The sequence below is a fragment of the Nicotiana attenuata genome, unplaced genomic scaffold (assembly GCF_001879085.1).
Source record: "Nicotiana attenuata strain UT unplaced genomic scaffold, NIATTr2, whole genome shotgun sequence".
Taxonomy (NCBI): Eukaryota; Viridiplantae; Streptophyta; class Magnoliopsida; order Solanales; family Solanaceae; genus Nicotiana; species Nicotiana attenuata.
In genome coordinates this window covers 82,268-102,644 of record NW_017671775.1, presented here as the reverse complement: position 1 = coordinate 102,644, position 20,377 = coordinate 82,268, and the positions used below count along the sequence as shown (strand labels likewise).

General features: G+C 35.3%; 2 protein-coding genes across 2 annotated transcripts; one reads left to right on the top strand and one right to left on the bottom strand.

Annotated features, from left to right (window-relative positions):
- The first annotated feature begins 5,196 nt into the window (after window positions 1–5,196).
- LOC109210158 (DUF724 domain-containing protein 3) lies at window positions 5,197–13,549 on the top strand. The gene is made up of 4 exons (XM_019373535.1): window positions 5,197–6,023; window positions 11,167–11,616; window positions 12,430–12,503; window positions 13,217–13,549. The coding sequence occupies exons 1-3, from the start codon at window positions 5,502–5,504 to the stop codon at window positions 12,439–12,441; spliced, it is 984 nt and encodes a 327-aa protein (XP_019229080.1). The 5' UTR covers window positions 5,197–5,501; the 3' UTR covers window positions 12,442–12,503; window positions 13,217–13,549.
- A 1,761-nt stretch (window positions 13,550–15,310) lies between these two features.
- Window positions 15,311–16,241, bottom strand: LOC109210159. Its single transcript, XM_019373536.1, has one exon. The coding sequence runs from the start codon at window positions 16,184–16,186 to the stop codon at window positions 15,638–15,640; it is 549 nt and encodes a 182-aa protein (XP_019229081.1). The 5' UTR covers window positions 16,187–16,241; the 3' UTR covers window positions 15,311–15,637.
- Between the last annotated feature and the right edge of the window lie 4,136 nt (window positions 16,242–20,377).

The window sequence follows — 20,377 nt, the reverse complement described above, 5'->3', positions numbered from 1 at the left end:
ATTATTTAAAAATTTATGGTATAATATAATTTTATATTAAATTATATGTGATAAATATGTAAAAAAAAAAAGATAGGATTTTTAATAGAAATAAGAAAATAAAATTTAAATAAAAGATAATAATATAATATTAAAGAGAGAGAAGAATATAAAATAGAATATTCTTTTTTGGAATAAAAAATAAAGTAATGGTTGGAGTAAATTATTCCATTTTGAAGTTTACTTTATTTTGGAGAAGAAAATGGAGGCAAGGGTTGGAAATAGCCTAATTGAAAACATATGCAGTTGGAAGTTAATTTCCCCTTTTGGTGAAATATTTCTATCAAAGAAAATATTTTATTGATTAACATCCAATGACTCAAAGCTTATTGGTAAGGTGTGAGATTTTCAAGTCTAATTTTAGTGGACCATCTTGCGCAAAAACACAATCTACAAATAGTAACATTCAAAGCAATATGTACATACATACCCTGAGCTATCTTTCTAAAGTCTCCAAAGCTAATGCTTTTTCTCACTTACCTAAACAAACTGATCATAATAGTGATTAGTCCCAATCCTTCACATATTCATTGCTCATTCATCTGCTCGTCTAGGATGACTATAACATGCTGAACAATTTATTCATACCTGATGACTGATGTTTATACGAAATAAATATACATATACGTGTCATATAATATTTAATACTTAACCTTGATAAATTAATGTGATTTGGCACAAACACTAGATGTGGGTGAGTATTCACGTGATGAGACACTTTTTCGACGATCTTGTAAGCCAAGCATGCTCCTCATCCTATTTCTTGTGATATTGCCGGAAAGGTTAAGCTTTGTTGGAATTCTTTATTTCCGGCCAACTTATTTCTCTTTATCTATTTCTTTTTTGGATCTTGACAGTTTTCTTTTTTTTGCTAACGTGACTTCTTTTATTAATTTTATTTAAGAAGTGATATTCATGCATTTTAGTTCCTTGAAATTGTTAGGGACCCATTTGGCCATAGATTTTGCATATATATAAGATTAGCATAAAAAGGGTGTGAGGTCTGTGATATATTAACTGCTGTTTGAGCGTCTGGTTCACTTCGAGAGGTTTGTATCCATGGTTATAAGCCAATTGCAATCCATGATATAGTGCACGTAGTTCAGTTTCAACTTTCAACACTCCCATGAGAAAATGTTCTGAAAAGCCGATGAGCCAGTTACCCGTGAAGTCACATAGGAGACCGCCAATCCCGCCCTGGCCGGTATCTAAATGGGCTTAACCATCAGGGTGAGGGTGCTATTGAAGTTGTACGGGTATACGACCATGTGAGAACGTTGGTAAAACAGCAATATGGAAGAATCCGGCCACTGTGTTGAGGATATGAGAGGAAAAAAGCGATTTTCTAGGTGAGCGAAAAACTATGGCATTTCGAGCTAACCAACGGTATGAGAATGAATTAGGGATATTCAAGGAATTTGGAATATCAGTGTGTAAGATAAGTTGTTGTAGCCATTGAAGAGGAGTCGTCAATCCCCTGGAGTCCAACAAGTTTCTGGAGCATTTGTAGGTCAACCCAAATTTGTGTGTTTGCATGACATTCTAGGAGGAAATGTCTAATAGTTTCTGGACTAGTGCAGTATCAGGCACAAACATTTGTGTTTAGTATGCCGAGATGATGATAATATGCAGCAGTGGGGAAGCGATGATAGCTGTAGAGGTAGAGAAAATGTTTAATTTTTGGAGGTAGCCGAAGCTTTCAGATCCATGTGAAAGAGTTTCTAGAGAGGGACGAAAGTAAATGATGGTAGAGTGATTTGGTGGTGAAGGTCCCATGCTTGGTGATGGCCAAACGTAGGAGTCGAGGGGATATGTATACTAAAAATATTCTGGAGCAGCGGAGTCGGTAGTTCAAACGGGAGGGAAGTAAAATCCCATTGACTATGGGATAAATAGGTAGAGACCGTATTGGTATATGTATTATGGGGAAGGGGTCTGATTAAAATGGGTGTATTGGAGGGTATCCAAGATAAGAGTGCCATTATCCAGGACCATTGTATTGACAAAGGTGCCTGCCAGTAACAAGGTTTGCCCAAATGAAAGAGCCAACGATTTGGAGTGCGATAGCCCATAATGAAGTTCGTTGATTTAGTAATCTCCAAGCTTCACTGGCGAGTAAGGTTTGATTTTTTAGTTGGAGTTGTTGGATGCCCAGGCCCCCGTATTGCTTTGGGGTAGTCACTCTGCTCCATTTGTGAAGATGAATTTTTTTCTTATTGGGAGTTTTACCCCCACAAAAATTTACGCTGGTACCTTTCTAGGTGATGAATGATAGATTGAGGGATTTTTATATGTTGCATTACGTGGTTTCGTAAGTTGTTAAGGGTGGAGTTAATAAGAGTGGTGCGATCGGCCATGCTAAGGAAGTTTATTTTCCAACTGGCAAGCTTTGTTTTAAAGTTGTCAGGAAGAGATTGAAAAACTCGTTTTGATGGTCGGGAGGTGAAGATGGCAAAGTCGAGGTATTTTTCAAAGGAAGTTCCTTCAGGAATGGTGATAGAGGTACCGATAATTTCTTTTTTTTAATCTTGAGTGGTTCAATTTTTAGAGATTTTTTTTGATTTTTGAAAATTAATCTTTTGGCCCGATAGGTTGAATTCATTAAGAGTATCAATGACGGCACGACAACTATTGGTTGAAGTAGTGAATGTCCATGTCGAGATAAACGAATAGGGCGCCATATTTGATAATCTACTATCATATCAATTTTTCTTGTAAGTAATTCCATCCATAGAATAAATAAGTATGGTGATAAATGATTTTCCTGGCGAATTTCACGTGAGGGAGTGAAAAAAGGAGTGCGAGAACTATTTTATAAGGATTGATAGGGAGGTAGTTGTGTTATGTTATGTTGTTGTGTGAAGGAGGGATCCTCAATTTATAGAGGTTCACAATCTTTTCTTTCAAGAATAAATATGTCAAATATGAAAAGAATTATATTTTTTTTTTAAAAAAAGTAAATCAATTATGGTAAATACGTTACCATTTCTTCGAGTAACAAGTAAATTCAAATATGCAAGAAAATAAAAATAAAAATAAAAACAAATCGGGGCAAACCCCAATAATTCTCCCCTTTGGCCTAGATTTTCTAGACAAAAGCTTGATCTGTCTTCTTTACATAATCTTCATCGTTGTTGATTGCCATGGTTAAGAATAGGCATGGGTTGAAAATTAAAGCCCTGTGCATTAAAAGGTAAAAATTGCACGGGACGCCCTATTCGGTCGCCCTCATTTAACCTATAGCCATATTTTTAGAATTATTTAACCTATATCCTAATTTTTACAACTTCAGGTGCCTCCTTCTTCCTGCTAGCCGTGCGCTCCTTTCTTCCTCCTTTATTTTCTTCTTCTTCTTCTTCTTCTTCTTCTTCTTCTTCTTCTTCTTCTTCTTCTTCTCTCTCAGACACATGAGACTATGTGTAAGTATTATTGATTGAATATGAAATACACAGTGCTTTAGCACTAAGGTATGAATTTTGCGTTAAGTACATCTGAAATTTCATTCCTCCAAAAAAGAATTAAAGATGGTTCTTCTTAATGCTGAATTTCCTGATAATTCCATTATAGCAACTAGATCTTAATGACAACTTGTCATTGTTGTTTTAGAACTTCAGCTCTGAGAATGCTGAAGTTCAACAAATATAAACAAAAACTTCAACTCCTAGAATGCTGAAGTTCAGCAAATACAAACAAACTTCAGCCCTGAAGTTCATCACAAACATAACAAAGCTTCAGCTAAAACATGCTGAAGTTCAGCAAATATAGAACAAAACTTCAGCTAAAACATGCTGAAGTTCAACAAACAGAGAACAAAACTTTAGCTAGTAGAATGCTTAAGTTCAGCAATTACAAACAAAAACTTCAGCCAACACTTGGTTCATCAATTTTTGCTACTTCAGGCCCGTCTACTAGAATGCTGAAGTGTGCGTGATTGCCTTTGCTACTTCAGGCCCGTATGCCTGAAGTTACGCGAAAAACTTCAGCTAAAACATGCTGAAGTTCAGCAAATAGAAAATAAAACTTTAGCTACTAGAATGCTTAAGTTTAGCAATTACAAACAAAAACTTCAGCTAACACTTGGTTCAGCAATTTTTGCTACTTCATGCTCGAATCCTGAAGTTTGCGTGATTGCCTTTGATACTTCAGGCCCGTATGCCTGAAGTTACGTGAAAAGTGGGTATACTTGCAATTTTTTTTGCAAAGCGGGTATAAGTTAAAACGTGACCCAAAAAGCGGGTATAGATACAAATGCCCCCATTAAAAGTAAGCACATGTTTAAATTTACTAGAGCCCCATGTTAAAAGTGAACAAGATTAAAAGTAGAACCCATGCATTAAAATTAAGTATGAGTTGAAAATTGGAGCTCATGCGTTATAAGTAAGCAATGGTTAAAAATTGGAGCTCATCCGTAAAAGTAAGCGTGAGTTAAAAATTAAAACCTATCATTATATGTGAGCATGAGTTAAAAATACTTTTTATTTTTAAAGATGCAACGGTGTGTATGTTGAATATATGGTTGAAAATTTATTTTCACATGTAATATTCTGAAGATTTTATTTTGGGAATATGCTTTCCATTATCGTCAAATTGATTGCAGCTTGATTTGAATCCGTCTTGAACCTGTCTTCACCTCGCTCTAAATCATTGACTTTGATACCACTTATTGGGATTGAAAATAACAAGCCGACATGTAAAGGCCGATAAAGCAAATCTTGAAGACGATAAATCATACAACAATAGAAAAAACATATTATAAGAGAATATTATAAGGAGGTTTGATCAATTTACCTACATATGAGAAAATCAATAAAAGAAATATAATAACTATAGAATAATCTCCCCTAAACAAATATATCTTAAGGATTATCTTGTGAATATTATGATATTGTTATGTGAAGAAGATATTCTTAATTTATAGAAGTCCACAACCAATTTCTATGAAGAAAATATCAAATATGAAAGAAATTTATATCTTCTTTTAAGTAAAAGTAAATCAATTATGGTAAATATTTTATCATTTCTTCAACTAAAGTAAATCCAAATTTGGGAAGAAAAAATCAAAGCAAACCCTAACAACATCAAACTAATCAAAATAAAATTTATTGAATATTGTGCCACTCCCTACCTCCCCCAAACCCCCCCAACCAACACCTCACACACACATGACACCCCCAAACAAATCTTGCCAAAACTCAAAAGCCTCTCCCCCTTCCTCTTCCCACCTAATCCTAAAAAACCCCAATCCCTAAAACCCAAACATTGAACTCTTGCAATTTCCAACAAGTAGAGCCCCCTCTTTGTCAATAACTCACCTTCCCTCCGCCAAATCTCATAAAGACCAATAACTATTTTTGAAATCTCCTAACCTGTACTACCGCCAAAAAATCTCCGTACGCTGTTCACTCCAAATTCAAAACTCAAAATATCTTCCTTTCTATCTCCTTGCAGCTGCAGCTGTAGCAATGGAAAATAACCAAACTGAAAGCGAATTACTGAACACTTACTTCACAAATGGCGCAGAAGTTGAGGTTAGCAGTGACGAGGAAGGCTTCCGAGGCGCGTGGTATGAGGGAACAGTCATACGACCCATTTCGAAGAAACAGAGGAGGAATGACGACGAGGATGACAAGAAGCTGCGGGTGTTGGTGGAGTACAAAACGCTGATGGCTGATAAGAAGGGTACACGACGGTTGAAGGAGACGCTGAGCTTAGTTCAGCTGCGGCCGCGGCCACCGCGTGAACGGCGGAGGAGATTCAACGTCAGTGAAGAGGTGGATGCTTATCACAATGATGGATGGTGGGAGGGTGTGGTAATGGAGGTGTTGGGTGGTAGTGGTGGGAGGAAGTACTCTGTGTTCTTCAGGGGAACAAGGGACCAGCTGGAGTTTGATGAATCCCAGCTACGGACCCACCGTGAGTGGGCCAATGGCAAGTGGACCCCACCACTTGAGCAAGGAGAGGAAGATGAAGATGAAGTTGAAGAGGTATGTTCCTTTTTCATCTCGGCATTCTCATTTCTGTCGAATTGTTGATACAACTTCGGCGGAGGTTATGGAGTTAATGTGAAACATTATCTGGCTTTTTACTTTTCTTTTGGGCTTGTAAATCCCATTAGGAAGAGCATACTCCTACCTTTAGGATTTTATCACATAGCATAGGGTTGCTAATGTGTTTTAGCTCTCCATTTACCTTGAATGAAGCTGCGAAAATTAGATTACAAGAAACTCTTTCCGGATTGTTGTGTTTTTATGAATAGCTTATTGGATTACCGAATATGTGAATTTGCACTCAATTACCAGAAGAAAGAAATGTTCGTGGGACCCCAAACTATGAACTGGTGTGGGTAAAAAAGTAGTCTCATGGAATTCGGAGGTGCACTTCTTACAGTTTCTGCTACTTTTGGTCTATTTTTGTTGTTTGGTGCAGTTTTTTGAGGTGCAATTCTGCTATTTTTGGTTTATTTCTAGTGTTTGGGGCAATTTTTGGTGTTGCAGATTCTGTAATTTGTCAGGACCTTCCTGCAAAAGGAGAGTTGTGACAAGTTTGAGATGTGAGAATAAAAGGAGATACAAAGGCATTTCCTGTAAACATTGGGTTAATGTTTACACTAGGGATGCCTTGAACCTATATTTGTATGCCTTTGTTATGGATGAGTTAGCCAACAGTACAAAGAATGAGGTTCAACTATGCATGCAATTTGCTGATGATATTGTGTTAATCCCACAAAGCTTCAAGGAGATCAACTGAAAGGTATGAAGTATATTAAACACTATTGAGAGTAAGAGTTTTAGCATAACTAGAAATAAGACTTAATACCCTGCACACACAGGATTGGACATCTAGACTAGTATAACATATATGGGGGCTTAACATATTGGGAAACACATGGATGAGTTTGGCTCTGATAACATATTAAGAAAATTGATCATGGGCCTAACTAATCTCGAAAGTTAGCTCATAATGTAAGGATTGCTCAAGACTATGTAAAGAGATAATATTCTATTTTGTTAATCAATGTGGGATCTAGTAGGTAAGTTTTATAAAACAGTTGTGAGACAATAATATTATATAGGGGAGGGGTGAATTATGGGCCTCGAAAGCCTAATTTCAACAAGATGAATATTGTATAAATGCGATATTAAGATGATATGCAATTATATGGAATTGGAAAAGACATGAATAATCACGTCTGATGAGGATGAAGCTCTTCCAACTACTTATCTTGGTTTCACCTTGGCGCTTCTAATAAGGATTGATTAGCATGGAGTCCGAGACTTGAGAAGAGGCTAGTAGCATGGAAAAAGAGGTACCTTTCGAAAGGGGAAGAAACTATTAATTAAGAGCACTATGTCAAGCATTTAAAGTACTTTATGTCATTGCTTCACGCACCAGCCAGTGTCACACGTAAACTGAAAAGGCTCTAAAGGAACTTTTCGTGGAATCAACAACTTAGGATAGGAAGTTCCACTTAGTCAATTGGGAGAATGCTACATCGCTGAAGCAATGTGGGAATCTTGAAAATATTTTCGAGTTTTCACTTATTAGGATGGTCACGGAGACTCGGTAACAAGGAACACGCTCTATCAAATGAGGTGATAGGAGAAAGTATGGAATTGTTGAAGGGGGTTGGAGGATTTAAAATATCATACTTCTATTTGGGTGCGAATTTGGAGTAGTATTATGAGAGGATGGGAAGATTTCATCGAAAACATAAGCTTCAGGGTAGGAGATAGAAGTAGCATAAGTTTTTGGAGTCACAACCGGTATGAAGAAAAGAGGCTGAAACTCACATTCCCGAATATCTACAGTACCTCAAATAAGAAGGAAATGATAGTACAACGATATCTAGACTACATGAGGGGGGACTCTATTTGGGCATAAGGGTCAAGAAGAACTTCAAGATTAGGAAGTAATTGAATTCGAAGTTAAGGTGTCAAGAGGCCGGGCCGGTCGGGGGTAGAGGAAAAGGGAACCGGCCAGTTTTGGTACCGGGCCGGTTTCCGGTTATTTTTTAATGGTTCCGGGCTTCCACGGTGCTAAATTTAACCGGAACGTGCCGTTTTTTTTTTTGTATTTTGTATAACAATCGTAATTTATATTAAGATAAAGTAAAAATGTAAAACACTAAAAACTAACGTATAAAAAGAATATTTGAGTAAATTTCAAAGGCTTTAAAAGCCTTATATTTGAAAAATTCGTTACGAATTTAAGATAATACAATGAACATGTAAAAAATATAACTTATGGTATAAGTCTTATACTTGAGTGTTGATAACTTGATATGTATCGATCAAACTTCAAAGACTTTCATTTCAAATTTTCATTGCATAATAATACTTCAAATTAATCTAACAAACTAAAACATTAAGCCTAAATAAGTCTAATAATTTTTAAAAAACACAAATTGTCTCAAATCAACTTAAATGCGAATTTTTTGAGGACGCTCAAAACAACTTTTCATATGCCTCCTTAAGCAACCCGTGTCCTCCAACTTTCGACGAACATTTAAGACTCGACTACAGTTCTTGCACTTTACTTTGCGAACTTCTTCATTTTCTTCTACCACCTCAAGTGTTCCCAAACATATGAGCGCACTCTAGAAGCACCGGGCATGATTTAACTTGAATTGAGAATTTGGATTTGAGAATTGAGAGATGAGCGAAGAAATGAAGAAGAGGAGGGGTCTATTTATAGTTTTTCAAAGGGCTAGATTAGTAAATAATAAAAGTGTTATTTTTGAAAAGAAATATCCAAAAAAGGGCTATTCTTGCAAATTAGCCGTTGGACAACGGTTAAAATGGCAGCCGACCATTGCCAACGATCAACTTTACAAAAATAAAATAACATAAAATGTTGAACTAGTCGTTGAACCGGTCCGGTTAACCGGTTCCCATATGACTTGACCTTAACGGGTCGTACCGGTCCGGTTAACCAGTACCAAAATTCTACCTGACACAGGCCGGTTTCGTCCCAACCCATCCCTGCCCGGCCCCCTTACTATCGGGCCGGTCCGGAACCGGGCCAACCCGCCCCGTTTGACACCTTTAATTCCAAGGCTTAATTGAAAAGCTTTACAAGCAGATGCTGTTCATGCTAGTTAGAGCTGATGGAGGTGGGAGGTGGGAAAAGAGGGATTATTCAATGAAGTCATATTATCATAAGCTTTTAGTGGAACAGTTAGATCTTCAGCGCTTATCGGTTTTGGATTCTGGGGACACCAAGAAAGGTGTTCCTTTTTTACTTGGTTGGCACTGAGACGAGCTATATTTACAACAAGATGGTAAAAAAGGTACATTTCAGAAAAGGAGAAGGAATTATTAATTAGGAGCACTTTGTCAAAGCATTTATACATGCTTTGTGTCATTGGTTCACACTCCCGCCAGTATCATAGGTAACCTGAAAAGGCTCCAAAGAAATTTTTTGTGGGATTCAACAAATGGGGATATGAATTTTTACTTAGTCAATTAGAAGAATAATACATCTAGTAGGGGAGTCTTGAAAATATTTTCAAGTTTTCACCTATTAGGAAACTGGTTATGGAGACTCGAGAAAGAGGAACATGCTTTATCGAATGAGCTGATAGGAGAAAGTATGGAACTGTTGAAGGGAGTTTGAGGATTGAACATATCATACTTTCTTTTGGATGCGAATTTGGAGGAATATTATACTGATGGGAAGATTTCATCGGCAACATAACTTCAAGGTAGAGGACGGAAGTATCATAAGCTTTTGGAGTCACAGGTGGTATGAAGAAGAAAGGTTGGTCACATTCCAAACATCTATAATATCTCAATTGAGTAGGAGATGACAATAGAACGATCCGTAGACTACAAGAGGGAGGAGTCTACTGGGACATACAGGTCAAGAGGAACTTCAAAAGTGAGAAGTTGAATTCCAAGGCTTGATTGAAATACTTTACGAGCATATTACGTTCATGCTAGTCAGGTCCACGGAGGTGGGGGTGGGAAGAGAGGGATTATTTCATATAGTCATGTTATCATAATATTTTGGTGGAGGAGGAGTTGGATTTTCCATGCTTTTTGGTTTGGATTCTCAGGGCACCAGGAAAGATGTGTCCTTTTACTTAGTTGACAACCCGGGGGGGGTGGGGGGGGGGGCCTATATTGACAGTCAAGAATTTGAGAAAAGGTAGATTAAATACGCTAGTTGGTGCTTTATGCGCAAATATTCAGATAAAAATGTCAACCACAGTGAATTGGAATTTTGTAGACATAGGGGCAATGAACGGCATTTCGAGTGAATCAGTTTACGCTTCTTGGATACGGTGTTGTACTGTTGTTATTTTCAGCTGATCAAGGGTAACTTGGAAGCTCAAAGAAATCTGTTTGTCACTTCTTCAAAAAAAGAAGCATGTTTCTCACCTTTCTCAAGTTCGCATCCTAACAGTTGCCGACAAGCCCAGCTAAGCAGACAACATGCTGCAAACTTGAAAGGGGATTAGGTTATGCAGACAGTAGTTTGATATTGCTTATGATAGGCTTACCACCCGCTTTCTCCTTCTTCTTCTTTTTGTTTCTAAAAAGGATTTTGACCTTCATCTCCTAATGTGGAAACCTTTTCCTATATATTGTATGCTACGTTGGAACTCCTCATTCATCTTGATGTAGCTCTTCAGTAGTAACTTATGGTATGGATAATTCGTTTAATCCTTCAAATTATACCTAAACCTTGTTAAGTTAAATGAATCCGTTGCGAATACTTGTATGTTGTACCTGTATGAATACATACTTGCACCAGAATCGGTGTAACATAGGTGCTTTCCTCCCGCTAGATAGAGCGGAGATAACTCATGAAAAAGAAAACCTTCCCAATTGAGCTTAAAGTTTTATTCTGTTTAGTTGTGATTAATTCCATCGTTCATCACATGTGGAACATTATTGAAAGCAAGTTGTAGTAGTACGAGATGACTTTGCAAGTATATAGGGGGATATAAATGGTATTATCATTGATAAAATTATTATTCTAACCCAAAAGCTTCAATAATCTCTTGTGACCAACCTAGCTTCAGCATAGATGCACTAAACACACACGGCCAAAAACAAAACGGGAGTTAGAGGAATGTTTCTCTCCCCACTTATTTTGACTTTGGCATTGCATGAAATGCAGACACTTGCTTCTACTGATATTATACCTAGCAACGACGCAGCAGAAAATTTCAGCGAAGGGTCATTAGTCGAAGTCAGCAGTGATGAAGAAGGTTTTGAGGGTGCTTGGTTTGCTGCAACTGTTGTTAAGCTATTAGATAATGGTAACTACCTGATAGAGTATCAGAACTTAAGAAATGACGATGATACCGCATTTTTGCAAGAAGAAGCTGATCGTTTGTATGTACGACCACGTCCACCTGATATTGGACCTTTTAAAAGCTTCAAAGTCCTTGAAGAAGTGGATGCTCTGTACAATGATGGCTGGTGGGTAGGTGTGGTTTCTAAAGTTCTTAAAGGGCAGAGATACAGGGTTCACTTTAAGGGGAACAATGAGGAGTTGGAGTTTGATCATGCTGATTTAAGGCTGCATCTGGACTGGATTAACGGAAAGTGGGTCACACCTTCCCAGGTACAGTTTTCTGAATGACTGAATTAAAAAAAAAAATCATGAATTAGATTAAACTTTTTGGCATGGAAGACCATGCATTTCTGTCCTGGGAAAAGATCATCTATAGTGATTCTTGTATTGTTATGTGACATATTGCTGTTTTTGAAAGGATATATATATATATATATATATATATATATATATATATATATATATATATATATATATATATATATAAAATAATAAACTGGAAATTAGAACTGATAAGGTTTCAGCATTTAGGTTGAGAAACTTTTGGTTCTCTCCTCTGTGACCAATTAGAATGAAACCCAATATGAACTCCGCCAGACCTTATTAACTGTCATTGTAATTCATACATTTTGGTTATGAGACAGAGTACATTATCTTAGTACAAAATCCTAGATCCTTTCACGCCAAGTTCCTGATCACCACACTATATGTGAAGGATAAAGAGAACCCTGTTGGATCCAAAGCTAGCTGCCATGGACTGCAATCCTCTTGTCCTGTATGGTACTTGTTCATACACATTTGGTTATTCTTCTTGCACTAGCTGATAGCCACTAGCCCTTAGAGTTTTGTAATACGCTTCTATATCATGACAGTTTGTTGAGATTAGGTATGGCACAATACCGGACTAACATTTTCTAAGAGATATTTGGTGCTTGTATGTGAATTGTGAACTAGACTAATACTTCGATGCATGTATAAACTCCTTGGCTAACATCATTATTTTAAAGCTATTAACATACGACTTAGTTGTGTTGTATCTTACATTCAACTGACCAATATTGACAAACTTCTTGATTTTTCCAGGCGTCGAAGTGATCTTCGAGAAATTGCAGTGTTGGGAGATTTGCAATGTGGATTTGTAGTGTAGCTTCTAAATGGTATATTGCTTTACTCACAATCGTCTTTTCATAATTTATCTTGTACTGAAGCAGTATTGTTGTGGTGTGATAGAAATGTACGTTAGATACATACTTTTCTTCCCTGTCTGAGTAGGAAAATCCTCAATTTGGTATCAATAGTATATTCTCAGAGCTTATTGTTGTGGCCTAAAAATTGGTTTTTGGCTTGTTGATTCCAATGGTTTCCTTAGTGTGAAATTTCTAGTTTATCTTCAAACCGTGGAGAGGCTGACCAAATTTTGTCTTGAGGTGTTCATCCCAATATGCATGGGTAGTCTTTAAGCAGTTTACACCAATTTCGTTTAACTTGTTTACAACCCAAAAACATTCCCTTTGAGTTGTATTTCTTCGGAATATCATTTTGATGATCCATCCCTCCAGCATAATCTATCCTGAAAATTGCCCTTGTAGGTAATCTTGTTAGTCAGTTCATGCATAGGACCCATGATTCCCTCCTTAAAGCCATAAAAAATGTATGTAAACTATATGCAATCATTTGTTCCCCAATCTCCCCACATCATATCCGAGCCTGTTCTTTACAGCATGCATTTATGCAATGTTGTGCTACTTTGTTGCTAATTTAGTGTTTCATATGTAATCTATTCCCATTGAGGGTGATTCAAAGCACTTTATTAAGTGCAGTATGTTTTATAGTTGAGCCATATCTAATCTCTCTTTATCTTTGTCTGTAGGTTTGACTGATAGTGTGATTTTGCTTAGGATTGTAACTTGTTGGGAGCCTCCCCCCAATTACTCAAGGCCTCCCATGAAAATAGTAGCTTGTACGTATTCTATATAGGATGTGTTCCTGCTTGGATTTAAAAAAATTGTCACAGCAAGCATATGAAATGAACTATGTACTCCTTCAAGGTAAAACCTGCAGGTCTCTCTATGTCTGTCCCAAGATTTGTTATGTTAACTTCACTTGTGTGTGTTGTTGTGTAATGTAAGCCAAGTCTATGGATAATTTTAGTTGTGCAAACTTCTATACCCCTGGTAAAGTGAGTGCTAAAGTAATCACTTCATATTGATGCTCCCCTCCCACACAGCCCACTCAAAAAGGAAAACAAAAGAGAAAAGACATGAAAGGTGAGAGATTGGCATAATTGCTATTGCATAATTGAAGGTTCCAAAGGAATGAGCCTTGTTATGAGTAATGCTGCATTTGAGAAGGGAAAATGATGTACTGCAATTTCATTGAATTGAAAAGGCAGGGAAAAAATTTCTCCGTATGTTCCTATGTTTGTAGTTCTTTCTTCGTTGATGTCAACTAAGAACAATTATATAAATTACAAATAACGCACATCAACTGATATAGTTTACCAATATATACGTTATACGCCCATATCGGCCTCTTGATTGCGAGATCTTAGCCTATAAGTTAATTGAACTTTTAGCCTGTTTGGCCAAGGCTTTTGAAAACTGCTTCTAAGTGTATTTTTCTCAAAAGTGCTTCTCAGAAAAGTGTTTTTGGAGAGTCCAAAACTGCTTCTGTTTCTTTTTCAAAAGCACTTTTTTTCCTTCTAAAAGTTTGGCCAAACACCTTACTTTTTGGCAAAAAAAAAGCACTTTTTGTTCAAAAAAAAAAGCTTGGCCAAACCCAAGAAATATGTCAAAACTATCACTCAATTAGCATTACTTCTTTTCTTTCCATAATTAGCATTTTTCTGAATAAGACAATAGCCAAGACTTGCATCGTAATTATATCTTACTTTCTGTACGAGCTACTTTTATCCTCCCTTTTCCTTTTTCCAAGAAATTTCATGATCTTCGGATTCTTTTTATGATTATTTGTACGATAATTCTACTTCAGGAAGCTGATCAAATTTTGGACAACTAAAACGTAGCGCATTGATAAAGTATATATCAATAAAGGTAGGTTTTTGGTATATTTCAACAAGAAGACTGATTCGCGCATGTCTTTTTGAGTTACGTACAATTGTTAGGTAAGTAATAAATTTAGGACATCTAAGCAACTTTATTCCATTCTGGTTACACGTATCCATCTTTCTTCTTCTTTAATACGATTGCAACTATATCTTCTACTCTTTTAAATTTCTTGCCCAACTCAACTTTTTCAGCTATCTTGACACAGTCGACTCTCTAAGAATGCCTATCTAACTTGAGAATTAAGACTTTTCATGGCCATTATATGAAGTTGAAAGGCAGGAAAGACCAAGACAAGTAAGATTAGATGACATTTGTAGAAACCTATGCTAGCTTAAGTAACTATTAACTTCTATATCAAGTCTTTCTATCTAAGTAGAAACAGAATTTTCTATAATCATTTAATTAGAAGGGTTGAATAATTGGATACCAGCTGAATCTGATTGCCCAATACAAATTTTAAAATGAAGGAAAATTCTGAGAAATCTTTTCATTTTCATTGTGATTTTTGTTTTGTTTTTCATTTATAATTATTGCCTCATCTCATATTATGCCCCATTTATTAATTTTTCCAGCAAGCCGATAAGTTAGAAAAAGATTGCATATAACATGTGGTTTAAAATATAATGTCATTGGGTGTTATGGAAGAATTAATTCAAATAGTCGTTCAACTAATCGCTTAATTAAAATTGATGGTGAAAGTATAATATGTACGAAATTTATGTGTATGTATATAATTATATGTAATTAATGTATGATTCATGCATTTGATTAGAAAAATAACCAATGAATATGACTGATTATTTTTATAAAAAATCCGTGTTATATCTGTCACAAGTTGGGGTTCAAGCAAGAAAAAGCTTATGGCTCATCCTAGTAAGACAGGTAAAGACATAGTATTCAACGAAATTCTTAGATTAGTGAAATAATAAGCATAGATCCACATATTCTCGAATGAGATGTCATGATCTTCTCAAGAATATACGTTCAAGGCACAAGAAAATTAACTCAAGATTTAAGTTTATTGTCACTAAATTGAACGAGTAGAGGATATAATTAACCACTTGAATACATCAAGATGGATAATCATCATCCTCAACTTAAGTAGTACAACAACTTTTGAGCAAAATAAAACTTTCCCTCATCATAAAATGAAACTTTTCTTTCTTTTTCAATAAGCAAAGATAATTAGATTAATTATGGATGCAAGCAAACAATATTTTTTCTTACACCTCTTTCACTTCCACTGCAGCAGCAGCAGCAGCAGCAACACTCACTTCTTTGTTCTCCTTGTTCACAACTTCATTCACATCTTCTTTGACTTCTTCTTTTACTTGTTCTTTCTTGGGCACATCAACCTCAAAAGCTGACACAGGAAAAGTCCTAGAAAGTCCAGATGTAGCCTTGAAATGGATTTTTCCAGTTGGTGGATCATCCACACAGATTTCAGTAAGTGTTAACCACATAAGGAGCTCTTTAGCTTTAACCCCAGTAAGTTTCTTGATCTTGTTTTGTTCAACAATGGCTGTCACTTCAGTTCCATATTGAACATGCCTTCCAATTTTCTCAAACTTGTGCTCAGTTTTTTTCTTGGATTTGAGCCAAACAAAGCCTGTATCCTTCACATAGCCACATTCTAACATGTCTTGCATGGGAAGTAGGCCATTTGGTAAACCTACTTCTGTTAGCAAGAATTTGGATTTTTCTTGGCAGATATCATTTCCAGTGTAGAATTCTGAGGCACTGGCTCTGATCTCATCTGTCACTAGAGACATTTTTGCAAACTTTGGGTTTTGGCTTACAATTTTTTTTTTATAAAAGAGATTGTATGGAATGAGATGGGATGAAAAGAGAGGTCCTAATATATAGATGGGAATATAATCATTTGCCCTTGTCTTTTGCTCATATTTCCAAAATGCCCTTACTAATAAATCAAGGTCAAACAAAAATGATAAGTTTAAGGGTCATCCATGTCTAAGCAAGCGTTTGACCATAAGTTTTGGATTTTTTTTTTCAAATTTGTTTGTTTATAAAATTAATCTAGTTTATTTTGGAGATTTTGAAAACCAAAACTTCAAATCCCAAATATAGCTTAACATCTCTTTTTGGGCCAAATCATGATCATTTGGGACTTTTTAGCTTGGAAAAAAGGACTTTTTAACATGTCAAAACTTGCCCCAAATATATTTTCAGTTTCAATCAAACTTCACCCAAATCAGTTTTTTCAAAAAATATTTGGGAATCTATGTCCAAACAGGTCCTAAATGAAAATTTGACAATATTATATAATATAAGAGTAACCAAAAACTTGGTATTCTAATTAAATTTGTAAAGTGTATAAAATTATGCACACAAGCTAATCCTGATAATTACATGGACCTATTTTTTTAACTAACAAAACAAACTTCCATCTACTCTAGTTAAAAGTGGAGTAGTAAATATCTCTTATGTAAAATAACAAATATTTCCAAACCCTTTATTGTGCTGATATTAGTTTTATCCTTCAGAATGCAGTCCATTAAGAGAGGACTAGAAACTATTTTGATATCAAACAAGCCAACATATGCATGAGATAACTAAATAGGTGAAAATAACCGAAACTTAGTTTTAAAATCATTTTCTATTGCTTTTAAATTACTAAAGAGTAAAGATATTTATGAATACAAATTCTTTTTGTATAATACAAATTTATTTGGCACGGACTTGTTTGCCATATGATTACTCCCTCCGGTCCACTTTAATTGATTTTTTGGTTGTTTTGACACAAATTAAAGAATTTATCTTTTAGTATTAATTAACAATAAAATTGACTATATTAACCTTACTTTGTTCATTGAAAATATAAAAGATATTCCTAAGCTCTTTACTCAAAGTGCAACTTTGAAAAAAAGAAGTTAATTCTTTCTTGATATCTACAAAAATCAAATATCGTGGACCATAAAAAAATATCATAAAATCACTTAAAGCGGACCGGAGGAAGTATATAGTATGCAGAAAAATTGGAAAAGGTGTGCTGCAATGCGCAAATATTAAATAAATAGGGTGTTATGAAAATTTAATGCAGAAATAAAAAAGCAGTTGGGAGGAGTAAGTGATAGCAACTAACCATTTGTAATGTAGTTGGAGAGGGTAACCTATTCTGCTGGAAGAATCTAACACCATCCCTATTTAATTTTATAGGCCTATCTAAAAACACAGTAAATTAAGTCATGGCTAATCTTTTCAATCAATGTCAACTACCACATTCACACCAAGAACCAAATCAAAACATCTGCAGCTCCATTCCTGGTCCCTCCCCTCTTCAACCTTTGAAAAAAAGAAGAAGAAGGAAATGTTAACTTCTCCAAATTGTTTTACTAGAAAATTGTTTCTTAAGGGGTCGTTTGGTTGGAATATGATTTATACCGATATAAGTTATGCTAGGATTAGTTATGCTGGGATTGTTATTTATTCATTGTTTGGTATGTTGTATTAAGAATGACAATTGCACAACTTCTAAGAAGAAGGTATAAGTTATACCGGTGCTAATTACCCCACCTTCTATAAGGTATAAGTTATCCCTGTGTTAAAATTAACACCGGGATAACTTATACCTGGTTTGCTAACCAAGCAGAGTATTAAGGTGGTATTAATTTTTTTATACCATCCTTATACCTTCTTATACCTCATACCAAATGACCCCTTAAAGTTTTGGTTATGACGATTGTTGTTTTTTTAAAAGATGAGGCAGCAAATCTCTATTTTTTTATTAAACATAGAAGGTTTTACATATCCAACTTGAGAGCATAATCTACAGAAAAATCTACATAAGAAGAATTTAAAAAATCCAAAATATCTCAACAAATTTAACCTAAAAATCTAACAGAAATTTAACTTCAAAAACGTAAATTTATCCTAAAACTAAGTAACTTATTATACTAAAAAAGTTACTGTGATAACTAAAAGCAATCAAATTTCAACAACGATCGAAACAGGGGTTAGCGACACCCGGAAATTTCGGCAAAAATTCTATGTATATTTACAAATGTCTTTAAGAAATAGTCGGATATTAGCATAGGTTCTCGTACCAATCTTTATAAACAGTAATAGATTTATACTGAATATAATGGTGTCCCACGACTATCGAATCCTAAGTCCATCTCAACCGTAGCAGAATAATAAGTGGGGAGATTTAGGTTTAAAAATTGGTAGGCTCCCACTAGACTAGAGGAATTGAGAAATTAATTGCATTCAAGATTTAGGTTTAAATATTGTATCTTATTCTGATCGTTCAAAGGATGAACGTGTTCCTTTCTTTACTGTGAACTTTTGTATTCCTTGCCGGTAAGCTATTCTTTTTTACTTATCTCATATTCCAACTTTTACATAAAGTACATAGTTATTATAAATGTTATTGATGTGAAATAATATCCAACATTTTAATTATACTAAAACCACTTCAAAATATAAATAACCTTCAATGACTTATATATAGTAGAATGAGATGAAGAATCGTTGGACTGACGATAGTACTGATCCAACTCGAATTTTGCACCGACAGATGATAATTGAAGTAATATATTTATGATAAAATCGACATCAATCCTAGAAAGAGTGCTACTTACAATTCTGCATTTGTGGCCTATTTTAGCAACTATACAAAAGACTCTTTGTCGGGCTTTGTTATTATTTATTAATAACAAAAGATGTGTGAATGGAAGACGGTGAAGAAAGAATGAAGGGAAGTGAAATTTTGAATGAGTTCATTTTACTAATGCACTTTGTCCCTCATTGGTAGAAGGAAATAAAATCTTTGTGTATATATAGAGAAGCTCATCTTTTAGCTCTTAAAGAGTTAAGAAGAAGGCAAGCCTCGTGCCGTCATCGTCGCTCACTCGGCTTCGGCTTTGGTCAACGATTGATTGATTAATTTTTTTGGACAAAATTCTTTTCAAATATTTAATTAATTAATTAAATCAATTAGCGAAAATTCAATCAGGAATAACCCATGACCCGCGATCCGGTCAGGTTCAGCCCGTTTTCTTTCCCGGATTATTTTAAATCCGTTTTAATTTTCCCGCAATATTTCCAATAGCTGTGGCTGTTCTGAAACAGTATCAAACCTGTTCCAACAGCTATGGTTGTTCTGAAAGGTTGCAAACCTTTTCAGAAACAGTACCAAATTGGCTATAAATGTTTCTTCAAATCCCAGAATATTTACTTACGAAATTTTCTGATAATCTTCTTCTTCTTCTGCACAAAAATTCCAGTGTGTTTTACAGCCTTCGAGTGATTCGCTGTTCACCGGCGTTTTTGGTACCAACACTCCGGTGAGTTAAATCGTTCTATCCTAGAAGGATACATTCCAGAACCTCGGGTACTTGAGTGGAATAATTTTCTTGAGGACACACTGTGTATTCAGTGGGCTCGATTAGTTCCTATACGGTTTTCAAAATTTATTTTGAAGTTCAAATACTGTTTTCAAAATTTATTTCTACTAACTTTCTGTTTCTGTTTTCAGAAAGATTATTGTTTTATTTATTTAGAGATTAGTAACACTCTTTAATTTACACAGCTGAAGAGGGGCCAAGAATTGCAATACAAAGGTCATCATGTCTAACTTAATGCGAAAATAACACTTTTCTTAGAAAGGTAGGCAAGAGAAATCAAATGCATTCATCAAATTAAACGTCAAATTCGCTCTATATATTACAAGGCAATCCCCAGTCACCTTCGTCGAATGTAGTTTGTGTATCCTATGTAGCAAAAGATTAAGAAAATGAAAGAGAATATCACTATACTTGTTTAATATATACTGTCCTCTGAAAATTTAAGTGTTTAGTTTATGAGGGTGGCTACACTAATGAAGTAATATCTATTGCAGCTCTTCTAGGAGGAAAGGAGAATTGAGACGAGTAGTTCCATACTAAATGACCATTGATTATGTTAGATCATCTATATATATATATATATATATATATATATAT

Coding starts and splice junctions, on each gene's coding strand:
- LOC109210158 (XM_019373535.1), top strand. CDS start 5,502: ATGGAAAATAACCAAACTGAAAGCGAATTACTGAACACTTACTTCACA. Junction 6,024..11,166: donor ATGAAGATGAAGTTGAAGAG/GTATGTTCCTTT, acceptor CATGAAATGCAG/ACACTTGCTTCTACTGATAT.
- LOC109210159 (XM_019373536.1), bottom strand. CDS start 16,186: ATGTCTCTAGTGACAGATGAGATCAGAGCCAGTGCCTCAGAATTCTAC.